At 38.3% G+C, this 22339-nt stretch overlaps 1 protein-coding gene across 5 annotated transcripts in view; it reads left to right on the plus strand.

The window, feature by feature from the left end:
• The window catches only part of THSD7A (thrombospondin type 1 domain containing 7A), a 308856-nt gene that overhangs the window by 200595 nt on the left and 85922 nt on the right, over positions 1 to 22339 (plus strand). For all 5 annotated transcript variants that reach the window (XM_030008044.1, XM_030008047.1, XM_030008048.1 and 2 more), the window contains 2 exons: positions 3252 to 3407; positions 5876 to 6079. In XM_030008044.1, the coding sequence (XP_029863904.1) occupies positions 3252 to 3407; positions 5876 to 6079 (360 nt within the window). The remainder of the gene's footprint in view (positions 1 to 3251; positions 3408 to 5875; positions 6080 to 22339) is intronic.

Genomic DNA, 22339 nt, shown 5'->3' on the forward strand with positions numbered 1-22339 from the left:
AATGGGGTGCTTTTCCCACTTGTCCCCTGTCAAGCTCACTTCAGCCTCCAATACAGTCAATTCTTGGCATCCCCCTGTCACTCCAGAGATCCAGATGGGTTCTGTGCCCCTGTACCCTGATGGCACCAGCGTACACTGTGCACCAGTGTCTACCAAAGCCTTATACTTCTGTGGGTCTGATGTGCCAGGCCATCGAATCCACACAGTCCAGTATATCCGGTCATCCCTTTCCTCCTCCTGGCCGAAGGCAGGGACCCTCTATTGCTGTTCCTCATCAGAGTATTCACTGTCTGACCCTTGCGGTGCCAGACCAGAAGTCCCCTCACCAGAATCAAGGGAGGTGGTTTCAGTTCTTTTATGCCTGGAGGATCGCTGATTGCTTTCTTGGGCCTCTACAGCAACAACACTGACAGCCTTCTTCTTGGGTGACCCCTTCTTAACAGCTGTCTTCCCTCTCAGTTCACGTACGCGGGCTTCCAACTTAAAGGTGGGTTCACCATCCCACTTCCTCATGTCCTCCCCTTGGTCACGCAGGAAGAACCAGAGCATACCACGTGGCATACGCCCTGGGCTCCCTTTCCCTCTGACCGGAGCAGGAGAGGACTGATTTCTTGGAGCATCCCTAACAGCCAAAGCACTGTCCTGTAGGGATGAGGAGACACAGAGATTTTCTTCAAAGTTTTGGAGCCAAGATGACACTTTCTCCACAGTTGGTGTTTCCATATCTGGGCAATACATTGCTGCCAAGCTGTTAGAATACGACGCTGGGGCACCTTGAATCACCTTTCTCCACATGGCCCGTGTGCACAGGACATCCTCTGGATCTTTTGAGACTTCCTCATCATCTAGATCACTGTAGATGACTTCCACCACTGCTAACTCTCTCAGGTACTGGATGCCTTCATCTGCGGTAGTCCACTTTTCTGAGGAATTCACAAGATCTTCCTTGAATGGATATCTTGCCCTCACACTTGAGAGGAGCCGGCTCCAGAGACTACAAATTGCTCCTTCTTTTCCAATTCCTCTTTCAATTCCCCGGTTTCTAGCGAGGGATCCCAGCTGTTGGGCTTCCTTGCCTTCCAGTAGCTGACTGTCGGCCCCATTATCCCAGCATCGGAGCAGCCAAGCAGGGATCCGCTCACCTGGCTGGCGGCTGTAGTCTTTCCGCAAGTCCCGAAGTTCTGAGGATGTCAGGGACCGGGTAGTTTCCGCTTCCTGTTTAAGTTCCTTCACTCCTTCCTCCAATTTCTTTATTGAAGGACCAGGTTCTAAATTAAGGCTTTCCTCTTCTTCTTCTTCCCTTACTAATCGATGGTATGGACCTGTTGATCTCCTTATCCATTGTTTCCTTTTCACTACTGGGGCAATTACTGTGGTGGTTGTTGTTGTTTGGGTCCCTATCTCAAGCATGGTGTCCTCAGATGCAGTCTGGGTCCCTGCCTCAACCATGGTCCTCTGAGAGTGTTGAACTATGGCTCGGTAGGCATAGGCCAAGCCCCAGTACAGTGCGAGAAGCTGCTGGTTTTCATTGGGATAGGCAAGGCACCCTTCTATCAGGTGGCGCGCCAGTTTGCCAGGGTTACTTGCCTGTTCAGGTGTAAAGTCCCAGATTATGGGAGGTGATAACCGTCCTAGGAATCTGCCCAAATCCTTCCATATACCCTGCCACCCAGGGACCGGTCGCTTGAGGGCACATTTCAGTATTGCCTCACCCGAAACTTGTCTTCTCTTATACCAGGATAAGACCAGATTCCACAATACCCATAATACACCACCAGTATTAATTATTAGTATTGAACAACTCACATAAGGGTGAACAAGGACCTCAGGAGCCTGCATAATAAAACCATTCACATCAATGCCTGGTAGGGAGAGGGAGATGTGTTCCCTCATCTCCTCCACAAGATAGCTTCCACAATACAGCAAAGCCATCAGTGCCAGGACAAAGCACATAGATATTATTTGTATTAGCATGTTCCCGAGTTCCTTCATTCTCCCCACAAGATAGCTCCCGCAGCACAAAAAAACCATCAGTGCCAAGGCAAAGCACACAGCCATTATTTGCATTACCATGTTCCCAAACTCAGCAAGATAGAGATAAGCAAGCAGCCAACAAGCTCCGTGACCTGCACAGGAGCTTGCCACTTAATAACTAGCTAAGGCACGCTTAATGCAAAACTGCCGTTGTCTTGTCCCTGTTCGGGCGCCAAAAAGGACTGTGGTGGGTTGACCCTGGCTGGGTGCCAGGTGTCCACCAAAGCCGCTCTATCACTCCCCCTTCTTAGCTGGACAGGGGGGAGAAAATATAACAAAAGGCTCGTGGGTCAAGATAAGGACAGTTTAATAAAATGAAAGCAAAGGTCGCGCGCGAAAGCAAAGAAAAACAAATGATATTATTCTCTACTTCCCATCAGCAGGCGATGTCTGGCCACTTCCTGGGAAGCAGGGCTTCAGTACGCGTGGTGGTTGCTCGGGAAGACAAAAAATGCCTTCCCTTCCGCCTCCCTTTACTTAGCTTTTATATCTGGGCTGACGTCATATGGTATGGAATATCTGTTTGGTTAGTTTAGGTCAGCTGTCCTGGTTATGTCCCCTCCCAAGATCTTGCCCTGCCCCAGCCTGCCATTGAGGGAGGGGGCAAAAATGTTGGGGAGACAGCCTTGATGCTGTGCCAGTGCTGCTCAGCAGTAGCCAAAACACTGGTGTGTTATCAACACCTCTCTAGCTACTAATGTAGAGCACAGTTCTATGAGGGCTGCTATGGGGACTATTAACTCCATCTCAGCCAGACCCAATACAAGGTTATAGCTTAAAAATAATCTTCTAAATATTAATTAACCAGGCTTTTGAAGTTGTAGTATCATATAGGAGCAAAGGGATTTATACAGCTTTTTGTTCAATTTCTTAAGTGAAGACATACTCAATAAGACAGCAGGACATCGATTTACACACAGCGTAATGTGAACAACTGTTGTAGTAACATAATCTATCCGTTAAATGAAAGGACTAGGTCCGAGAGGGTGCTGCAATATCTACAGTCTTCCTGACTCCACATAATCGGATTTGGCTCTGTTCATGCAGAGAGTAAACTGACTTCTGTTTCATTTCTTCAAGACAGGCATTTTTCCATCACTTCATCAGATTAAAATGATGAGGTAGCAGCTTTTTTGAATGAAGGATGGTTCTGTCCACTTAGAGCTAAGGATTGTGACCAGTGACATGTGAGAAATGTGTTGACTTTGTTTTGACAGCCTCAAGACCGGTGGACCGTAAGCTGTGTACAGGACCTCTTCCCAGCACCTCCCAGCTGTGCCATATCCCCTGTCCTACAGAGTGTGAGACCTCGGCATGGTCAGCCTGGGGACCATGCACCTATGAAAGCTGTGATGACACTCAGGCCAAGAAGGGTATGTAAAAATTCAGCGAAGCCTTTTAATGGTGATTATTTCATATTCCTAAGTCACTAGGCACCTCTAGCTATGCAAGCATATTAAATTTTGTGCCAAGAACGGTATATCCAGTGCCTCTGAGCGTCAAAAAAAGGTCATTGAATTAGGGCTATATTTAGCATTACTGCTCCACCAAAGCTGGCAAAAATGTAGGCTGTTTACTAGGCTCTCAAGGTCAATTTGTGTTAGTACAGGTCAATTCCAGTTTCAAACCTTCCTCTCAAACTGAAAGGGATACAGTTTGTATATGTGTTCAAATCACAATTCTGGCACTGTCTTTGAAGGAGGACAGAAGCAGCCTTTGAGGTGCATAGTGTCTGAGTCACTCAAAGATTTACAGTTCAGTAATAGCTTCAGAATTCACCAGCAGACCGTAAAACATGCTCTGGCAAAGAGGTGGAACCATTTGCCATTGATAAGTGACCCTGTTTTACTGATAATGTGTGCTGGTTTCAATTTTCACATGTTTTACAGTTTATTCCTATGCAGAACAGATTGTAGTAACCTGACATCAAAATAGGAAAGCAAGAATACAGTGACAAAAACCTCATGTAAGAAGTCTGCAGGTTTCTGGCTCTAAATAAGAAAAAACAGGCCTAGTCATTGCTGCGATGTGATTATCTGACAAAAGTTGAGAACACAGACTTGGTTCCTTGATTGAAAACACTCATAAGAAAGGGCAGCTACATATGTCCACTTGAAGGAGCAACTGTAATTACCAAGTTAGCTTAGCCTCTTCTTCCTGGTATACTGCTGGCTCCACTTCAGTCTGGGTAGCAATAATGCAAGTTTTACAATGCTGTCTCACGGTAATGTGACCCAACCTTGATCAATTCAAGAATGAAAAAGCAATTCAGTGTGTAAGCCTATTGGATTAAGTCTCCTCTGTGTACAGCTGTCAAGTAGTCTGTTATTTCTGTTTCTGTTCCATCACTGAAAGATTTGCTATGTCTTCAGGGGTAATGTTTAGGTTTGTGAGACTGAGGACAGCTGCCCAGTGGAAACATATTAGGATGTACTTTATGCAAGTCTTTATTCCTGCACACATGAGCAGGGATCTTTTCTCAACCACCAATATTTTCCTTTTATCTGGAAATTCTTATATTTTATTTTATAATTGCATTGACCATTCTCCTGGGAGCATGATGTAAAAGTTGTACCGGCACTCCCAGTTTTAGCAGTGAGTCTGTCTGCATATTTCAGGAATTGCCCTTTACTGTGGATCACTTGCCCCTTTTGTTGCAGTGGACACTGGAATTCTTTTTTTTTTTGAAATTATATCAGCCTTTTGTAGCAGGCTTAGTAAACCATTTGGACATGATTTGGCTGACCTCTTCAATTTAGAAAAAAACAATTAAAGGTACATGGAAATGTATTTTTAAAGTAATATTTATTATAATTGAATTAAGAGGCGTGTGTTCAAACAAAGAATCAATTCTTGCACAGATGTGCTTGAAAACTCTCTCCTGTTTAGTTTGTGTCCTGGTAGAAATTAAAGAGTTATATGTAGCATTTTATAAAAAATAGCTGTGTATTACTAACCTGCCTGAATAGTGAGATAAAACAAAAGAGACTGTGAAGAGATGTGAAAAGAAACAAACCTTTGCCAAAGTTAAAATATTCTGATCAGATATATCAGAAACTGTAGAAAATTATTACATGAGAAACTATTTCCTGAATCCATTCAGTTTGGTTAGGTTGTTCTGACTATAGATTTAGTCCAGCTTTTTCCACATGCCATCCTGAAAGTGAGAGGGTTGCTCTTAGAGACTGACATTGACCTGGCAGATGACACACTGTATAAAGGCCCATCAGTTTCTCTGATCCAAAATGAGCTTAGGTAGTCTTAAGGAAATTTGTAAGTGTTTGCAAGGGAATATTGTGATGTTAATTACTGAAAATTTGTTCATAGGACTTCTTGGGTTTATTTCCATGCCTTGCTTTTTCTGGCAATGTAGTCTTTTTTTTCTCTTACTTCTTGGGAGGAGGGGAGTGTTTATAAGCTGATTTCACTTGATAATCCATCCCTGTTGGAAGATATCTGAGAAGAAAACAAGATAGAGAAATGGCAACGCAGCAATCTAGTCAAGATTTGTTAGATGAGATGAATCCGGCAAGAGTGATGCACAGAAAATGACTCCTGTCTCCCTTCTGGAGTACATATGACTAGGATAAAGAGGGGTTTAAGGCAAAACTTACTGAATAAGCTCAAAACTTTTGATGCTCTTGTGAAGTTTTACCTCTCTTCCTTCTGTAATGAGTTGTTCTACCCAGTCATCTAAAATGCAGTGTGCACTGAGTGTCTGTGGTATCTTTTACACATAAGAGAAAAAACTGTTCACTCAGGTGTAGATAGAAAGAAATCTCTTCAGTTTGCATTTTACAATTGAATTTTTCTGCCCTTTGTATTTTCGTGGACATTTCAGGCTTTAAACTAAGGAAACGGCGCATCACCAATGAGCCTACGGGAGGAACGGGAAACTGCCCTCACCTGCTGGAAGCTATCCCATGTGAAGAACCCTCCTGCTATGACTGGAGAATCATGGGGCTGGAGGAGTGCATTCCCGACAATGAGAAGCCATGTGGCCCTGGTACACAGGTTCCTGTTGTCGTCTGCGTCAACAGTGATGGTAAGATGCTTTTTCCCACACCGACTAGAGTGAAGATGCTAAAATGTAATCCAAAAGGGTGGCGGTTTTTGTTGCTCTCAGCTTTCTCAGTCCTTAAAACCAAGCGCTCTGGAATAGAGAGAAATGTCCTTTAGTATTGGTTAGGAAGGATAGGCCCTCTAGTTGCTCTAGGATCAAGCTCCTTCACCTACACACTGTAGATTTTCAAAGGTTCCCAAAGAGACTTTGAGAAAAGTAAATAGAAAACAGCTATTGCTTTTCAGTAGGTCAGACTCATGCCTGCAATGACTTGACTGAATTCCCTGATGTAATCCCACTAACAAAGCTGATCCTCTGAGTCCAGAACAAAATAGAATGTGAGTAAAGTAAGACGCATTGCAGTAACTATAGCAGGAAGAAAAATAATAATGTGTTTATTAAAAAGCATGGTTTGATGTGTGTTATAGAGTTGGTTTGACAGTCCAAGCTGCTTTGCTTCTTCAAAAGGTCAGCCCCCCCACCACCATTATTCACTTGTCCTCTCTGAGAGAAAACAGATTTTGCTTGACATAGTCATAAAAACCAATTTTGAAAGCTACTTACAAACTACTTTAATCTATGGAAGATTCATGAATTACTGTTGTGAGAATATTCCTTATTCGTTAGTAATATTATAGTCTAGAGCAGCATATAAATTAAAATAATTGTACTAACTACAGTGTAGTTATGGTAAGAAACTACTAACTCCCTATAGAGGATTAAGTAAGAGGACACCTCTGACGAGTGTTTAACAGTTGCACAAAATATTTGTAATTAAATTGGTCAGAAGTAATAAGAACTGATTATACAGAGATTTAAATCTTGAGCATTCATGCTCAAGAATTTGGGTCATAATTGAGTTTTGGGATTTAGAGTGTAAGCTTTATTTTTCTGCATACACTTAAGAGAACTGGTAACCATTTTTACAGCTCAGAGACTAGCCTAGAATTACAATATTGAATCTACTACATTTTATGTCCCTATCTCAAAAAATTTCCCTTCACAGTGTAATAATCTCATGGCAACAATACTGAAACGCTTTGAAATTTTGTTTGTATACATTTTCAGATGAAAAATGGCCTTTTCCTCACAAATGAAAATGTTTCCTAAATAATTCTGAATTTTTCTCTTTTTAATAGCAGAAAAAAAAAATCTGTAAAACAAAGTGTATTTTTTTGCTTTACTAGATTTTGGCTAGTTTGGCTTACCTTTGGTTTTGAGGAGTGGTATTTGCTCACATGTCTAACTTCTGATTAGACTAATTTCTTACTAAATTGTAATATAGACATATTGACTATAATTTATTGTAACCATAATACATTTGGAGCATGCAATCAAGCTGCTAAACTTTGAGATATCTTTTATGTATATGGTATTTTCTATTGCATGGGCTTTGGTTTTGACTTCCAAATTTGACTTGGAATACTTGTGTTTAACATTTTTACTCCAGTATTAGTCTTTGTCTTTCTGAATTATATGGCATTATATATTGCTGTAATTATATGGCATTATACATTGCCTGTATCAGCAATCTGTCCCAGAAGGAGTGAGAAGTCTGGCTTTGGCCATGTGCCTGTCAGTCTTTAAGATTAAAGAGTTGTGGGCACAGCTTCAAAGAAAGGAGAAAACAAATTGCAATTATGGTTTGTTTTGCAAAGATCCGATCACTCACAAAGATATGTGTTCAATATCTTTTGACAGAATGCAAAAGCAATGGGGAGTAATGTAGTGGATTGCTTCAGCTCTTCCTTGAAATCCCTTTCTTCTCTTAGTAAACGATCTTCTGTGATCTTCACCAGTAATACCAAGTGGCTTTTGCTTAGGTCTCTCCTGAGAAAGATTAGCATGATACAGTAGGAACAAACAAAGTACAAAGTAAGGACCCACCAACCTCTAGTTTCTCCCTCCAAGCTAAGTCTGCTCAAGCATCTCCTTTGCCTCCCACAGCACCAACCTGCTGAAAATCCTGTAAGCAACTCTTAAATGCTCCTCCAAACACTCACTGCCAACTCTTTCCAGGTAGCTCCCATTAAGTACTCTGGCCTCCTACCCTGGCACAGGATTGCCCTGGTATCCTTCACCAAACATTTGTTGCAGGCATCCAGATTCTGCTCTGCAAAATCTAAGACACCAGCACCTTGCAATCAGGCAAGGTTTGCATCAAGCCCCACAGCTGCAAGTTAGTCTGCAGTAAAATAAAGTCTGGGGAATGCTACTCTTCCATTGTCTAAACATCATGGTTTAAACTAATCATCAAATGAAACTTGTAATATTCAGTGTTCTTTGAGCACTTCTTGAAGAAGACTACATTGACTGTCAGTTAAAGACTGTGGTTCAATTAACAAGTTACATAATTTGTATAATAATTATGTGCTGCTATAATTTTGATCTAAATGGCACATAGGGAATTTCATTCAGTTTTACAGGTAAAAATGACTGTGAAGGGAAACAGTGTGTGGAAAGCATTAATTATCGACTAAGTTTGCTGTGTTACTTAAACTGAACTAATCTTTGCTTAACAATACTCTCTTCAGTCTCTTCAAGAGTGCTTTTTTTTTGTTGTTCATATGAATTAATTAGCCAATCTTAAGTCAGTGCCTGGATAGGAGAGGTTGGATCAAAGGGACTTCAATGTATTAAAACAAAAGTATTTTCCCCTTGGCTTCTGCTTTATAAAATGAAAAAGGCTGGCATTGTAATTTTCAGAATAAGCATTGTACTGTAAATGTACTGCTTTAACGTAAGATAAACCCAACACTGATGAGTATCTTCTCTTTCTGTGGACTGTTGCATTGTTCTATATGTTTAAAGGATAATTAGTTGGGATAACATGTCTTGACCTGGGTGTTTTACTTCACAATTAGAATCGAGTAGCAGTGTTTGTGAGATTGTTTTATATAATTGTAATGAGTTTCTCTCTTCAATTTGGTGTAAAGATAAGAGTCATTACAGCCTTTGAGATGCTAGCAAACAATAGATTATCCTCCCATGTTGTTGCTGGAGGCCTATGATTGTCATTCTCTTTCCACAGTGGATTACAGTAATCAGAATTTTCATTCAGGCTGAAAAAATTATGACAGTCAGTACCCCAGGTTGTCATTGCAGAGGCTATAATGAACTTTGATGTGTTTTATTATATAAATGGAACTTCAGCCTTTTAGTGTGGAAAGAACCTTTTCAGAATAAATATTCTTAGTCGGTCTTCCAGGAAATTTTACAAAGGAGCTCCTTTAGATGAAAAAACGTCCTTTTGGTTGTGGAAACTCCAAGATTGGACAGAAGCTGATCAGAATTCCTCCATCATATACATTTTTTTAATGATTAGAGATCTGTGGCTAATGTTCCATGCTACGGATTAACTTTTGCTAATGATAAAATGACTATTTTTTTTTAAAAATAAATTGTCATTCACCTATTTTTATATATATATGTAATATATATAAGGCATACTTGCATGCATGCACACACATAGATGTGTACATGTTACCTATTATTAAGTTCTTTAATGCAGTTCAGAAGAGTGATTTTACAACAGATAAATTTGCTCTGTTTCTCTAAGGCTATGGCAATCTGTGAATCCATTTCAAAAATATTTCTGTATTGCTTAAAGACTAAGTCTATAGTAGGAAAGCTAGCCACTTCTCCACTCCATAACAGATACATTAGTGCTACTCATATGTAAATAGGGCAAAATAATTTCTGACATAAAGATCTGCAAAATTAACTACTGCTGAAAATAACTACAAAATTCTGGTTCATTCATTATGGGTTTTAAGTTTTTATCTTTGTGCTGAACTCTGTAGCACAGGTGCTAGCAGCGTCTGTGGTGTCAACAGTGTGCTTCTGATCCTCAGACTGTAGCCTGAAATTACTTGCTCATTTTGTAGGAATGTGTAAATAATAAATTGGTTTAAACCTTTATAATATACTGGGCGTTGTACCACTGCATGTGTTACTCTGGATAAAACAGATCTTACTTTTGAAGGGCAAATTTCTTCCGGACCTTGTTCAGGCTCACTAATTGTTGGGTTACAGTTAGCTCCACAGGGGAAAGGAATGGACTCATTGCCATCTCTTGCCTCACAGCTGTGAGAGATAACTAGCCTTAGAAGAGGGAGCTATGGCAACAGCAAGGCTCTTTGTGTATATGCAAATTCCTGCAACTCTTTGAAGTGGCAAAATTGTTCCTGAAGTTGTCTAGGCAGAGATGTGTGCTGATGTAGCTGAGTGCCATGAGTTCTCTTCTGGCACCTGGGCGTATGCAGATGACACAGGTCTGGTCTTCCTGAGACTGGAGTGCAAATTCAAACCACTGGTGACATCAGTATATCCTGATGTAAACGGGTGGGCTGTACCCTGCTTGCAATATTGGGGGGTAAAACAGTGGTTTTGGTAGTTAATTAAAAGATACAGAAGGTAAACTAGTCCAGTTTGTTAAGACACTCAGATGTACACATTTCAAACCAATTAGTTTAGCTACTTTGTATGGAGTGGCTCAAACACTGTACTGTCCAAAATGGAACAGAGTATGTTTCCTTTATCTGTGTTTGTTCTCAGCTACTGTGACTGACCGAAGGTACAATACTTCAGCTATACAACAATCCTATAGGATTGAATTGCTTTACTGTTTTTCTCTAGATGTAGAAACAAGAAATATTTATTTCTGAAATATTTATTGTATTCCTTTTATTGAATTTTACTTTGCAGAAAAGCTTATAAAATTTCTTCATGTAGTTTAAATTTTCTTCTATAGTTTCCTGATCAACATCTGTATTGTGTTTGTTACTTTTTAGCTTGTGGCTTTATATCTTCTTACAATAAGCATCTAATTAAATAGGTAGAATAAACTTCAGGGAAAAACTGAAGATTGTCTGGTGCAACCATTTTCACTTAAAATATTTTGTCTGGCTTAAAATTTGGCTTTCTGTATATTTATGTTTTGAATCAAATACATGCTAAATGACTAGCTGCTGGTCTAGCAGCTAATTAATTTTCATAATGGGAAACAATAAGAGAATCAACAGAAGCTTTATAGGTATGCCCAGGTATAAAGAGTCTACTTCTTTTGCCCTTTCTATTGTGTGGCTATATGCATTGAATGAAGAAACCAGCAGCCTGGTTGGATTTTTTAATGATTATTTAAGAAGAAAATACCTACTTTGTTTCACTTTATGACTTAGTTTTTTTAAAAGAGTGAAGAGCCAGATTCGAATTCAAACTACATTGAATTATTGAGTTATTCCTGTAAGAGAACCCAGATCAAAATCTGCCCAGTGCTCAGCATTCAATTAGTAGAAAAACACAGTAGCTAATGGCAGTTTTTTTCAGCACATACTGCCTTATGCTTACAGGAACTTGGTTATATGGGCATTAGTCATCATTTCCCAATATTAATCTCCTAGCTAACATCATTACAGAATTGATTTGAATTGTTCTTTTCTGCCTGGCAGCTTTTTAGCTGACCATCTGAGGCGTTTAAATCAAATGTAAGATGCACACTTTGTTCTTCACTGTAAACACATAAGATATGAAATTTATAAGGCATTTGTTTTTAACAAGATTTGCTTCATTTAGTATAAAGGAATATAAGGAAAAATTAGTGCACACTACTGCTTAAACTATCCTATTTCAGTTCTCAGGAAGTTTGATAATTGATAATTCTTCTGTCAATAAAAGGTCACATTTAATATGTCATACCAATTCGTTTTTGTCTCTCATCTTGACATTAGGAAAGTGGACATATCCCCATTAAGTTCCGTATAAGAATGGGTGCTTTTAGTGTTTGTATAACATGAAGTGATTTCATTATATAGGATGACATCACTTGCTTTATCAATGTCTTTAATAGTTGGCCTGGAATGTGATGCAATGATTTCAATTAAAGAGATGAGTAAAACAAACCCAGAGTTTCATCTGCATAACACAATAAACAATTATCACTTATGACAGTGCAATAGACCCTTGTTTCCAATTTATCATATATTTTTGAAGACAGAGTTGCACTTGGTATGGACAATGCCTGCAGAGACACTGATGTTCATAAAGAATATAATTAAGTTAAAAATAGGTGGGCCAACTTAATTACCAAAATAATTTTCTTGTGTCATGGATCATAATTTGACTGTCTAGTCAGATAAGTTTGCTGGGTTTTGGCATGTTTACTTCTAAAATGTACTATAACATCTTTGCTGAGAAGCTGTACTGGTGTACTTAAAATTTATTGGACATCTAGGACTAGAAGTTGCCATAGTGGGAAGCACAAATATTTTGGAAATATACCACAGAGAGTGGAATTAGGGGTTTCATATGATGCACACTCGTAGTAACCTGTTTTTGTTTTTGATGGCACAACCAGATGGAAAAGTAGGATATTGCAAGAACTGCTTGTAATAGCAGTGGGTAAATTAGGAGGGGGAACTTTGAATCATAAATTTTGATTTACATAGCAGCCTGCAAAACAGTAACCAAATGCTGACTAGTCTCCAAGCTTCATCATAGTAAGAATACAGAGAGGGATAATTGTAGATACATTTCAAAACAATTGGTTTTTTAGGAAGGTCAGTTTAATGCTTTACAATCTTTCCATTTGTTACTTCAAATTATGCTGTTAACAAGAAAAAAAAAAAGGGTTTATGGACTTACGGATGGATTATAAAACTGGATTTATAGACCCAGTATTGAACTTCTTTGGTTTTGGATTTGTGTGTCATGTGTTAACTCCCTAGCACAGACTCAGAAAATACTTTAAATATTTTTACAAAACATACTCAGAAGACATAATGTTACATTTAATAACATTATATATAAAAATAATGTTACATAGTTATAAATTAAATACTACTATCTTGGAAGATTTTATTACACAGTATTAATCATTAATCTTTATAATAAAATGTTCTAAGATAGTATCCTCTCATTAGATTTGATGGGAGTCAATTTTCCATCTAAGAGAAAAGGCTTGCACAGGCCTATTTATATTTTCTGACAACCTGCATGCTAATGGTAAATTTTTTTAATAAATGTTATAAAACTTCAAAGCTATGAAACTAGTGTGTTGATAAATGATGATGATTAAAACATCATTAGCCAGTCACATTGATGCAGAATAAAAAGGAATTTTATTCTCAGTATTTCCAGCCTTAAGCAGGTCATTGTCTGACCTTTCTTTCAGATCATAATTTATGTTGAGTACTGACTAATGTAAAACCACTCTTATCTGCCAAGAAATATTTGATTTCACAAGATAACTGTTCCAGTGGCAACTTAAAGAGCCTTGAGATAAGCTGTGTCATTTTGCAGTTCTTGGAACTTCACTGCACAAGCACCATCTCCACTGAATACTTAAAAAACTTCAAACTAAGAGTAAAAGGTACTCAGCCACAGTGATTACTCCAAATCGGAGCAAACAGCTGAGGATCCCAGTCTCTCCAGTGTTCCTGGTGATCTGTTCCAAATTTTGGGTTGCAGGTAGCTTTTGGTAGGGTTTCAGCTATGTAGTCACAGACCCAATGCAGAGGGAAAGGAATAGATTTGTACTTGGGATCTGGTGAAAAGAGGGATGGAAGACAAGAGGGAGAAACTGGCACTGACGAAGCAATTTGGTTAAGAGCTGGGGAAAGGTAGAATTTGACCCTAGTTTCCTCCAGGACAGTTTACTGAGAGCAAGTAAGGAACTCAAAGGAAGGTATTAAATGTCTCTATGTGGCAGGGATTAGGAATGAATTTGGGGAAGGATTCAGTCTGGTGACGGTCAGCCCAAGGGAGGATTTGACAAGCAGCTGGAGAGAACTTGGCAGGGCTGGGTGAAAGGGAAAGTGAGGTGACAGACTGGGATTAGTGCCTGGAGAAAATAAGGCTGGATAATAAGTCAGAGAAGGGGAAGAAAGAAGGAAGCTCATCACTTCTAGAGCTGGAACACAGTGCACTATAGTCTGCTGCTGCTTTTGGCCCAGAGATCACCTGGCAGAGCAGTAACTGTCCAGAGTCAGTGTAATACCCATGGCAGAAGTACTATTTTTTATTTGGCTTCTGCTTTAAACTAGAAAATTGGAAAAGAATATTATGTCAAAATTAAGTATTTTAGGTTGCAAAGCCAAGCCCTCAAACAATAGGGAATTAAGGTTGTTTGTCTGGACCTTATGCGAATGTATCAGATGGAAGTCTTTAATTATTTAATTGTGCCTACATGACATTTTCCCCACAGAACCTGCTACTTATTTGTGAAATGGATATATCTCCTTTGGGGATTAAGTGGGCATTTTGTAGTAATGAATGCTTTGTCTTTGAGACAATTAGCCTTAGTTGTCTCATTCTTCAGGGTTTAATTTTGCTCTGCTTTTGTTCAGCATCAGCAAAATATAAATAATATTGACCTGTCACATCTTGAATGTTTTGCAAATAAATGTATTGGTGGGTGTTTGATAGCCATGACAGAAAGATCTTAGAAAAATTACCAATTCTGTTTTAATAACACTTTTAATTAATATGTAGTAAATAAAACATAGGCTCATGCCTTGAACAAAGAGAATAAAACTAAAAATACCAAATAGCTACTCATTAAGGAGTTTCAAATCTGTGAACTGAAGGAGGAAGGGACCCAGTGGAAAAATAATAAACATGTGATTATGCAATTTAAAAAACTGCATTATACAAAGGCAACTTTAATTCTGGCATTTACTGCTGTTTGGTTTCTTGACATAATTTTGGGGGTAATTTATGGATTAGCTATGTAATCTTGCCCTAGGAGTTATCAGATGTTTGGGTTTAATTTTACTGATTTGAGACATCCTTTACTGGTACTGATGTTATTTTATAAATAGCAAATTTCTTCATTAGTGTTTTCCAGAGAAAAAATATTAAATAGAATCTACATCAAATCTCTTATTCTGAATGTCTCAGAAGGGATTTTTTTTTTTTTTTTAAGAGGGGGAAAAAGAAGAATAATGCTAGCTAGAAGCATCTTAAATCTTGTGGGAGGCTTATAGAAAACCAGTGATGTCCTTCTAGTAGGGGAAGGATGTTTCCCGAGTACAGCTGATTTCTCTGAGTAGGAGCAAAACGGCAGCGAAATCTGTCAGATTTCTGTGACTTTAGGACGTTAGCTTGTATAATTTATTAACAAAGTAGGAAAATTATAATGTACCTATATTTGCAGATGTGTTCCTGCTACTTCTGTTTTTGTTGTGTGACAATGTTATTGTATTTCCTTAATTTAGCATAGGTTTATAAGATGTAGTGGTATTTACCTCTGTTTGTTTTCCTGAGAGCTCATTCTCTGAATCCATATACTGAGAGGCCAGGAGAAAGGAAAAGTCAAAAGGATAGGTTAGTTTTAGTCTTCTAGAGAGGAATCAGTTATGAAAATGTTTCCAAAAGACAAGATTAATTCACAGTCTGAGCTCCCTAAAGGCATACTGTGCCTTCCACTTGTAATGATGAGAAGATATTCATTGCAAGATAGATAAAAAGATGTTCTCCAAAGACTGCATTTTATCTGCCAGTAGTAGGACACGGACAGAAGCATCCATGAAATTAATTATAAAACTGTTTCTCAGAAATGTGTAAACATGACACCGGCAGTGATCTCTTTTACACCTCTTGGGTCCTGTGTTTTAACTGTGATTGAATTGAGCTGTCAGATTACATATAGAGTGACAACTCTTTACTAGCTGCAACTGGATGAATAATGCAAAGAAAATGTTTGCAATCATCTTTTACTATATGAAATAATTTTTCTTATTCCCTTAAACCCCCTTTTGAGTTACAGGTATATTTGCGTGGCAAAAGGTATCACAGATATTTATGAATGCATAGTTGTAAACTTGGTGCAAATTCACTGTCTAGTTGTGAAATATTAGATAATTGACAAACTGAAAAATTCATCTAATGTTCTGTCAGCTGCATGCCATTAGTCATTCTCTTCAGCTGTGGGTTACGCTCTTGCATTGGAGAGTGGAATAAGATTAAAATGTTGGTGGCCAAATTCTAGGAAAATACTTGGTGATGAAACTGCAGTGCTGGAGTATTTATGAATCAATTTATGATGCAACTTTGTGAACTTCTAAGCTTAAATTTATAAAGTTATCCTCCAAAACTCATACTTTTGCAGAAAATGAGAAGCCTGAAGGTTCATGAAAGTTATGGATATTTAGTGTTTCTTGAAAACCAGGCCGTTTAAGGTAGCTGTTTAAAATATGCAGATTAGTACCTCAGTGTAGGAAATTGTTGAAAAGATTGACTGTGGCAAGCATAGTCATTTTACTGACATTAGGGGAGCTGTCACATTGTTTTCATGCTACTGTTTTTGTAGTCTTGTCTATTATTTCCTTTCTATGCTTCTATTCTTAACTCGTATCCCTGAATGTTAATCTAGTTCAGATCAGCACATCAGAATTATCATTTCTAATTGAACTGGTTTGAAGTCGTTGACATTCCATTGCCCTTCCTGGACTTGTTCTCCACTTAATTTTGACCTTTTGAACAAAAAGACATATTGCAATGCTAAAATAGATACATGTTGCATTTTTATATCCAGGTATTTTAATTTGTACTATTACCAACGTTCAAAATAACACTACCAATATTTCTAAAGTCTGTCAAAGGAATTTTTTTTCACTGTTAAACACAATGGAGTTTCTGTAACATTTTGCAACAAATGGAGAAAGTATTTTTTAATTTTATTTTTGAAGTCATATTTCTATCTCTTTTTGTCACTATATGATTTGTGGCTTGATTGGGAAAAGTTTATGAGAATGTCCAGTTGATCTTGGGATCAGCTACATCTTTTTAAGGCGAGTTGGTGCTTTTGCCAAGTGTTCTTAGAAATATATTGTAGATTTTCAAGTGATCTCATCCTCCAGATTTGCACTGTGTCTTCTTGTTTCCTTATAGCTCTGTCAGCACTTTTCCCTTCCTTTCCCCGTTCTGCTTAAAATGACCTATTGGTCTGACATATTGATCCCACTTGGTCCCATGACTGATATTGATTTTATTCTCAGTGGGACCATAGCCTGTCATCAAACTTACTTTTTCTTTCATATCAAGACGACGTTTGATTGGCTTATTTGACACGAGAAGGCAACTGTGCTTGGTTATGATCAATACACTTGTATTCTCTGTTCCTTATCGTTCTCAGAAAGACTACATTAGCAAATGAACCGTGAAAATGCTTCAACTACCTGTCAAGCAGTAGGAAAATCTTACTACTGTTGTTAGGCAATGTGTAGGTACTCTTCTGGGCTCTTCATTAGAAATATTGGACTATTATCCCTGTGGTACAATCTACTATGGCATAAAGTATAGCAGATTTTCAGCTAAAGGCATACCATGTTTGAGTTTTTGTTTACTTTGTCTTGTCTGCTTGGAGACACTTAGGAAAGGTGATCCAAATTAACTGCAAAAATATTAAACTATATTAAATGTGTATGTGAATCCTCTTATTCAGAATTAAGGTGGCCTTAATTCTATTTGTTAAGAATTTTCTCTTTCATTCTGAATAAGGATAGCCATACAAAATATTAATACAGTTTAACTAATCTCCTTCAAAGTCCTATTTTAATTAATTTGGATTAATTCTTCAGTACTCCTACTTAGATCAGTCTTTTTCAGTGATACATTATCACTAATAGTTCAGATACAGCCTCTTTCATGCTGGTGGTTATTCAGTGGTATCAGAAGTAGTGAAAATTCAAAGAAGGTATCACCTGCAAGAAGAGTTTTCCATGAGTCTTTGATGCATAATACAAAGTAAGCACTCAATAACTTATAGTATTGTGTCAGAGATAAAAAGGCTCTGTTACTTTTTAAGCCATAGTTAGTGCTGTAAGACACCCTCAGTGTGTCTCTGTGTGTATAGTGAAGGAACTGACCTCATATTTGTTTGTTTATTTATTAATTGGGAGCTTCACAGCCAAGTGATTTGTGTATGCTTGGGGGAACTGATACTGTGGCTGCCACCACCACCACCACCTTACAAAATTATGTAAATGAATACAGGGAGAACTGGAAAACCTTTTTCCATATTTTTTGGGTGAAATGTATGTAATTTAGTTTTTCAACCCGAGTAAATCTAGCAAAGAATAGTGAAAAATAAAAGAGGAGATAAAGGAACAAGAGGTAAAGTTTGAAAGTGGATACCATAAAATGTTCTTGTTAAGATGACAGAGAGCAGAGTTTCTTCCACTTTTCTCATTCTCATTGAGTAAAGAATTCAAGCATAAATAAGAAGTTTGCAATTCAATGGAAAAAAAGTAAGGTTTTTTCCCCAGCCAAACACCTCAGATTATTGTATATTTCTGAGTTAACGTAGTTATGGAATATTATTTTTTCGTACTGTTGTTTAATCTGGCCAGATGACACTGCATTTTAGATTGAAACAATATTATTTGGATAAAGAAATACTATTCCTTTCCCTGATTTTATTTCCCTCTGTCAAATTTAGACTGTATCTACATGACTGTAATCCTGATAGATGACTCCAATATAAATAGAGGTACATATGTTCTTCTATTACCAGACATGAAAATGGGATTACTGGAAGCATTAATATTGCATCTGAAGGTGTGAGTTCACTATTCTTAACCAGTTACATACAAAGAACATCCAAAGATATTTCCCATCTGAAGCAATTTTAACAGAAATTATACGTCTTTAAAATATGTTCTTAATTTTTGTTTCAGAGTTGTCCCTTTATTGCTGTCATTATTTCAAAGTAAGGTGTGTTATTTTGGGTTTGATTATTCCTGTAACTGTTCTGTATATGGTGCAAAACCTTACCTTTACATGATGCAGTAAGGAATCTGAACTGGATTTCTTAGCAGTGATTCACTTTTCTTGAAATTTGTGTGTTTGAAATTTGGAGGAGCTTACAACAGGGAAGAAGTTTTGGAAATAGAACTGTCTTACCTCTGTAGCAGAATGCCTTTCACATCTTTTAGCTTTCCTGTAAACCACTTGCAGGGGGTTACCTGCTTCTGCATTCTTTCTACATAGCTGCTAATACGCAGTGTTGTGGGGAAGGTGTTTTGGGTTTGTGTGGTGTGGTTTTGGTAGCCGGAGAGGGGCTACACGGGTGGCTCCTGTGAGAAGTTGTTAGAAACTTCCCTGGCTCCAAGTCAGACCCACCGCTGGCCAAGGCCGAGCCCATCAGTGACTGTGGTAGCACCTCTGGGAGAGCAGATTTAAGAAGGGAACCTGCAGCAGAGAGGGAAGTGGGATGTGAGAGAAACCCCTCTGCAGACAGCAAGGTTAGTGAAGGAGGGGGCGGAGGTGAGCAGGGGAGCAGATGCCCACCTGCAGCCCAGGGAAGAGCCCATGCCAGAGCAGGTGGATACCCCCAAAGATGGCTGTGACTCCATGGGAAAGCCCGTGCTGGAGCAGTCTGTGACTGAGGATCGGCCTGTGGAAAGGACCATGCTGGAGCAGTTCATGAAGGACTGCAGCCCATGGGAAGGACTCACATTGGAGAAGTTTGTGAAGGACTGTCTCCTATGAGAGGGACCCCACGCTGGAGCAGGGGAAGAGTGAGGAGTCCTCCCCCTGAGGAGGAAGGTGCGGCTGAGACAACGTGTGATGAACTGACCCCAACCCCCATTTCCGCTCCTCCTGCGCTGCCAGGGGGAGGAGGTAGAGAAAATTGGGAGTGGAGTTGAGCCAGGAAGGAGGGAGGGGTGGGGGAAAGGTATTCTAAGGTTTTGCTTGTCAGTATCCTTGTTTTGATTTGATTTGTAGTAAATTAAATTGATTTTGTTTCTTCCCCAAGTTGAGCCTGTCTTTTGCCCATGACCATAAGTGGTGAGTGATCCCTCCCTGTCCTTGTCTCAACCCACAAGTTTTCTTTATATTTTCTCCTCATCCCACCGTGGCTGGTGGGGAGGAGTAAGTGAGTGGCCTCGTGGTGCTTAGTAACTGGCCGGGCTTAAAGCATGACAGAAAGTTAGCAAACACATGCTGCTCTCTAAGTTGTAGCTGAGGTGTAGTGGTAGCATTTACTGGTGTGGTTACAGAAAAGGAGCAGAAGTGCTCAGGTACTGTTGTTGGAATTAGATTTCTGCATGAATGTGGGGGTTATTGAAGCCACTTTCTTCCCACTCGTCAAAATTTCTTTTCCCATAAGGTGAATACATGATGAAAATTGCACAGTCATCAACAAGAAGTTATTGCTTGTAAAATGTGGTGTTTCATCTCGTTAAGGAATAGAAAATCTTAAAAAAGATCCTTAAGTGTGTTGATATGCTATTATCTTTGATTTGAGAAACACTGGATATGGTGGGTTTCTAAGCTCCAACTATTTTCCTTTTGTATAGTATTAGTTCCTGCCATTATCAGTCATTTTTCCTTGCACATGTTTGCCTAAAAAAAATTCAAAACCACATTTTAAAATTTAAGATTACATTTTAAAAGGTATTCAGATCTTACAGTATTTGCTTAGTGAAAGGGGAGTAGTCAGTGGCCTTTTCTATATTGCTGGTTTGTGTGTGTAGTCATGTTAAATGTGTAAGTATGATGGTATATGTGCTTGTGCTAGCAAGTTTCTCATTTAAAAAAAAAATCCCTCCACGTTTATGAGATTCATGATGTTTTTTTAAATAAGTGGCCAAAGTATCATGTTTATAATTTTTCTTTTAGGAAGGAATAGTCTGTATGATACTACTTGAAATTCTACATTGAAACCAAAACCACAGTAAAGTTTCCCACACAAATCACCAAATCAAACAGTTTACAATCCTACAATGTTTTCACATCATTAAACTATTAGACCAACTTTCTTTCATTTTTGCATAATGAACAGATGTGAGAAACTAGCGTATTTGTCTGTATTGAAATCAGTGCCATTTCTGCTTAGGCTTCTTAAAAGAAAATTACTTCACCAATATTAACCATCAACTAATTAAGACGTACTTAATTAAATGCAAATGCTACTTAGCAAAAGCAATTGAGAGAAAAGCATATGATTAGGGAATTAGCAACTGATTTAACACTTGGAGCTACCAGCTAGGCACCTAAGCAACAGCAATGAATGCAGAAACTTTGCTTGATAAGCATAATACAAAGGAAAAATACACCATCTTTTCACAATGTGTTTGTTGAAAAACTTCAGAGCCAATGAAGTAGAACATATTGAGAATATAAATTGTAGGTTAATGTTGTTTTATGTTCAGTAATTAGAGAGGTTAAAAATTTTTCAAAGTGTTGAAGATTTATCAACCTACCTCATGCAGAGAGACTTTTTGACAGCTGGTCATTCAGGAACTAGAACAGAAGATAATTACATACAAGGTAAAGTAGTGTTGCTACTGTTTTCAAGGACACTGCCATTTTACTAACATTAAAGCTTATGTTGACAGCCTTTATCTTTGGAGCAGACATGAATAAACATCACCAAGATGTTATGAAGGCTGCTGGGATTAATAAAACATTTAAAGTTTCTTAATGTCTTTCAAAGTATGTGTTATATACAAGTATTGAACTGATTCAAGAGCAAAAGTTGGTCTGTCAGTCAGATACTATTGCATGTGGTGCTTTTTTTTTCCCTCCAAATGCTCTTAAGATTGTTGGGCTAAACAAGATGGTAAATGATGAATTGCATGTAAATATTATTGTTTCCCCTTTCTGGGGCTTATTTAATTAGGTTTTTCAGAGATTAACTTCTAAATTCTTCTTACTGAAAAATCTGGGTCAGCCTTTTGCTGCTGTGTATGCATTTTAATTAGAGACATGTGCTATGAGAAAGACAGCTTTCCTCAGAGAGTTCCTCTTGTATAAGAAAAAAACCCACAATCAAACAACAAAACAAATAGAATTACCAAAAAAAATACAGTCATGGTATGAGACTGAATTTCCAATCAGCAGTTCTGATAAAGTTGAAGTAAGATAAGGAGATTTGAGGAAGATGGATCACAAGTGCCTGATTATGCAAAAGGACAGAATTTGAATGGAAGTAGTATATGGGCTTACACTTTTTCCTATGCATAGTTCACAACATAGTTGTCTACATCTTCTAATCATTGAAAAAAGAAAAATCCACACTACTGCTGCAGCACCGTGGTTTGGAAGGAAAAGTTAATTTGCTGTGACAGTTCATGCTAGGCAGGCAGGATTTTTCCTTTTGTGGTGAACTTTGGCGACTGGTGAGCACTCAGTGATTTGAAAGAAATGCAATAGTATTAGAAATGAAAATGATAATATTGGTTTATCCTGGTGATTGATTATTATCTGCTTATTAGCAGATATAAAGTTTCCTGG

Source organism: Aquila chrysaetos, chromosome 3, assembly GCF_900496995.4.
Source record: "Aquila chrysaetos chrysaetos chromosome 3, bAquChr1.4, whole genome shotgun sequence".
NCBI lineage: Eukaryota > Metazoa > Chordata > Aves > Accipitriformes > Accipitridae > Aquila > Aquila chrysaetos.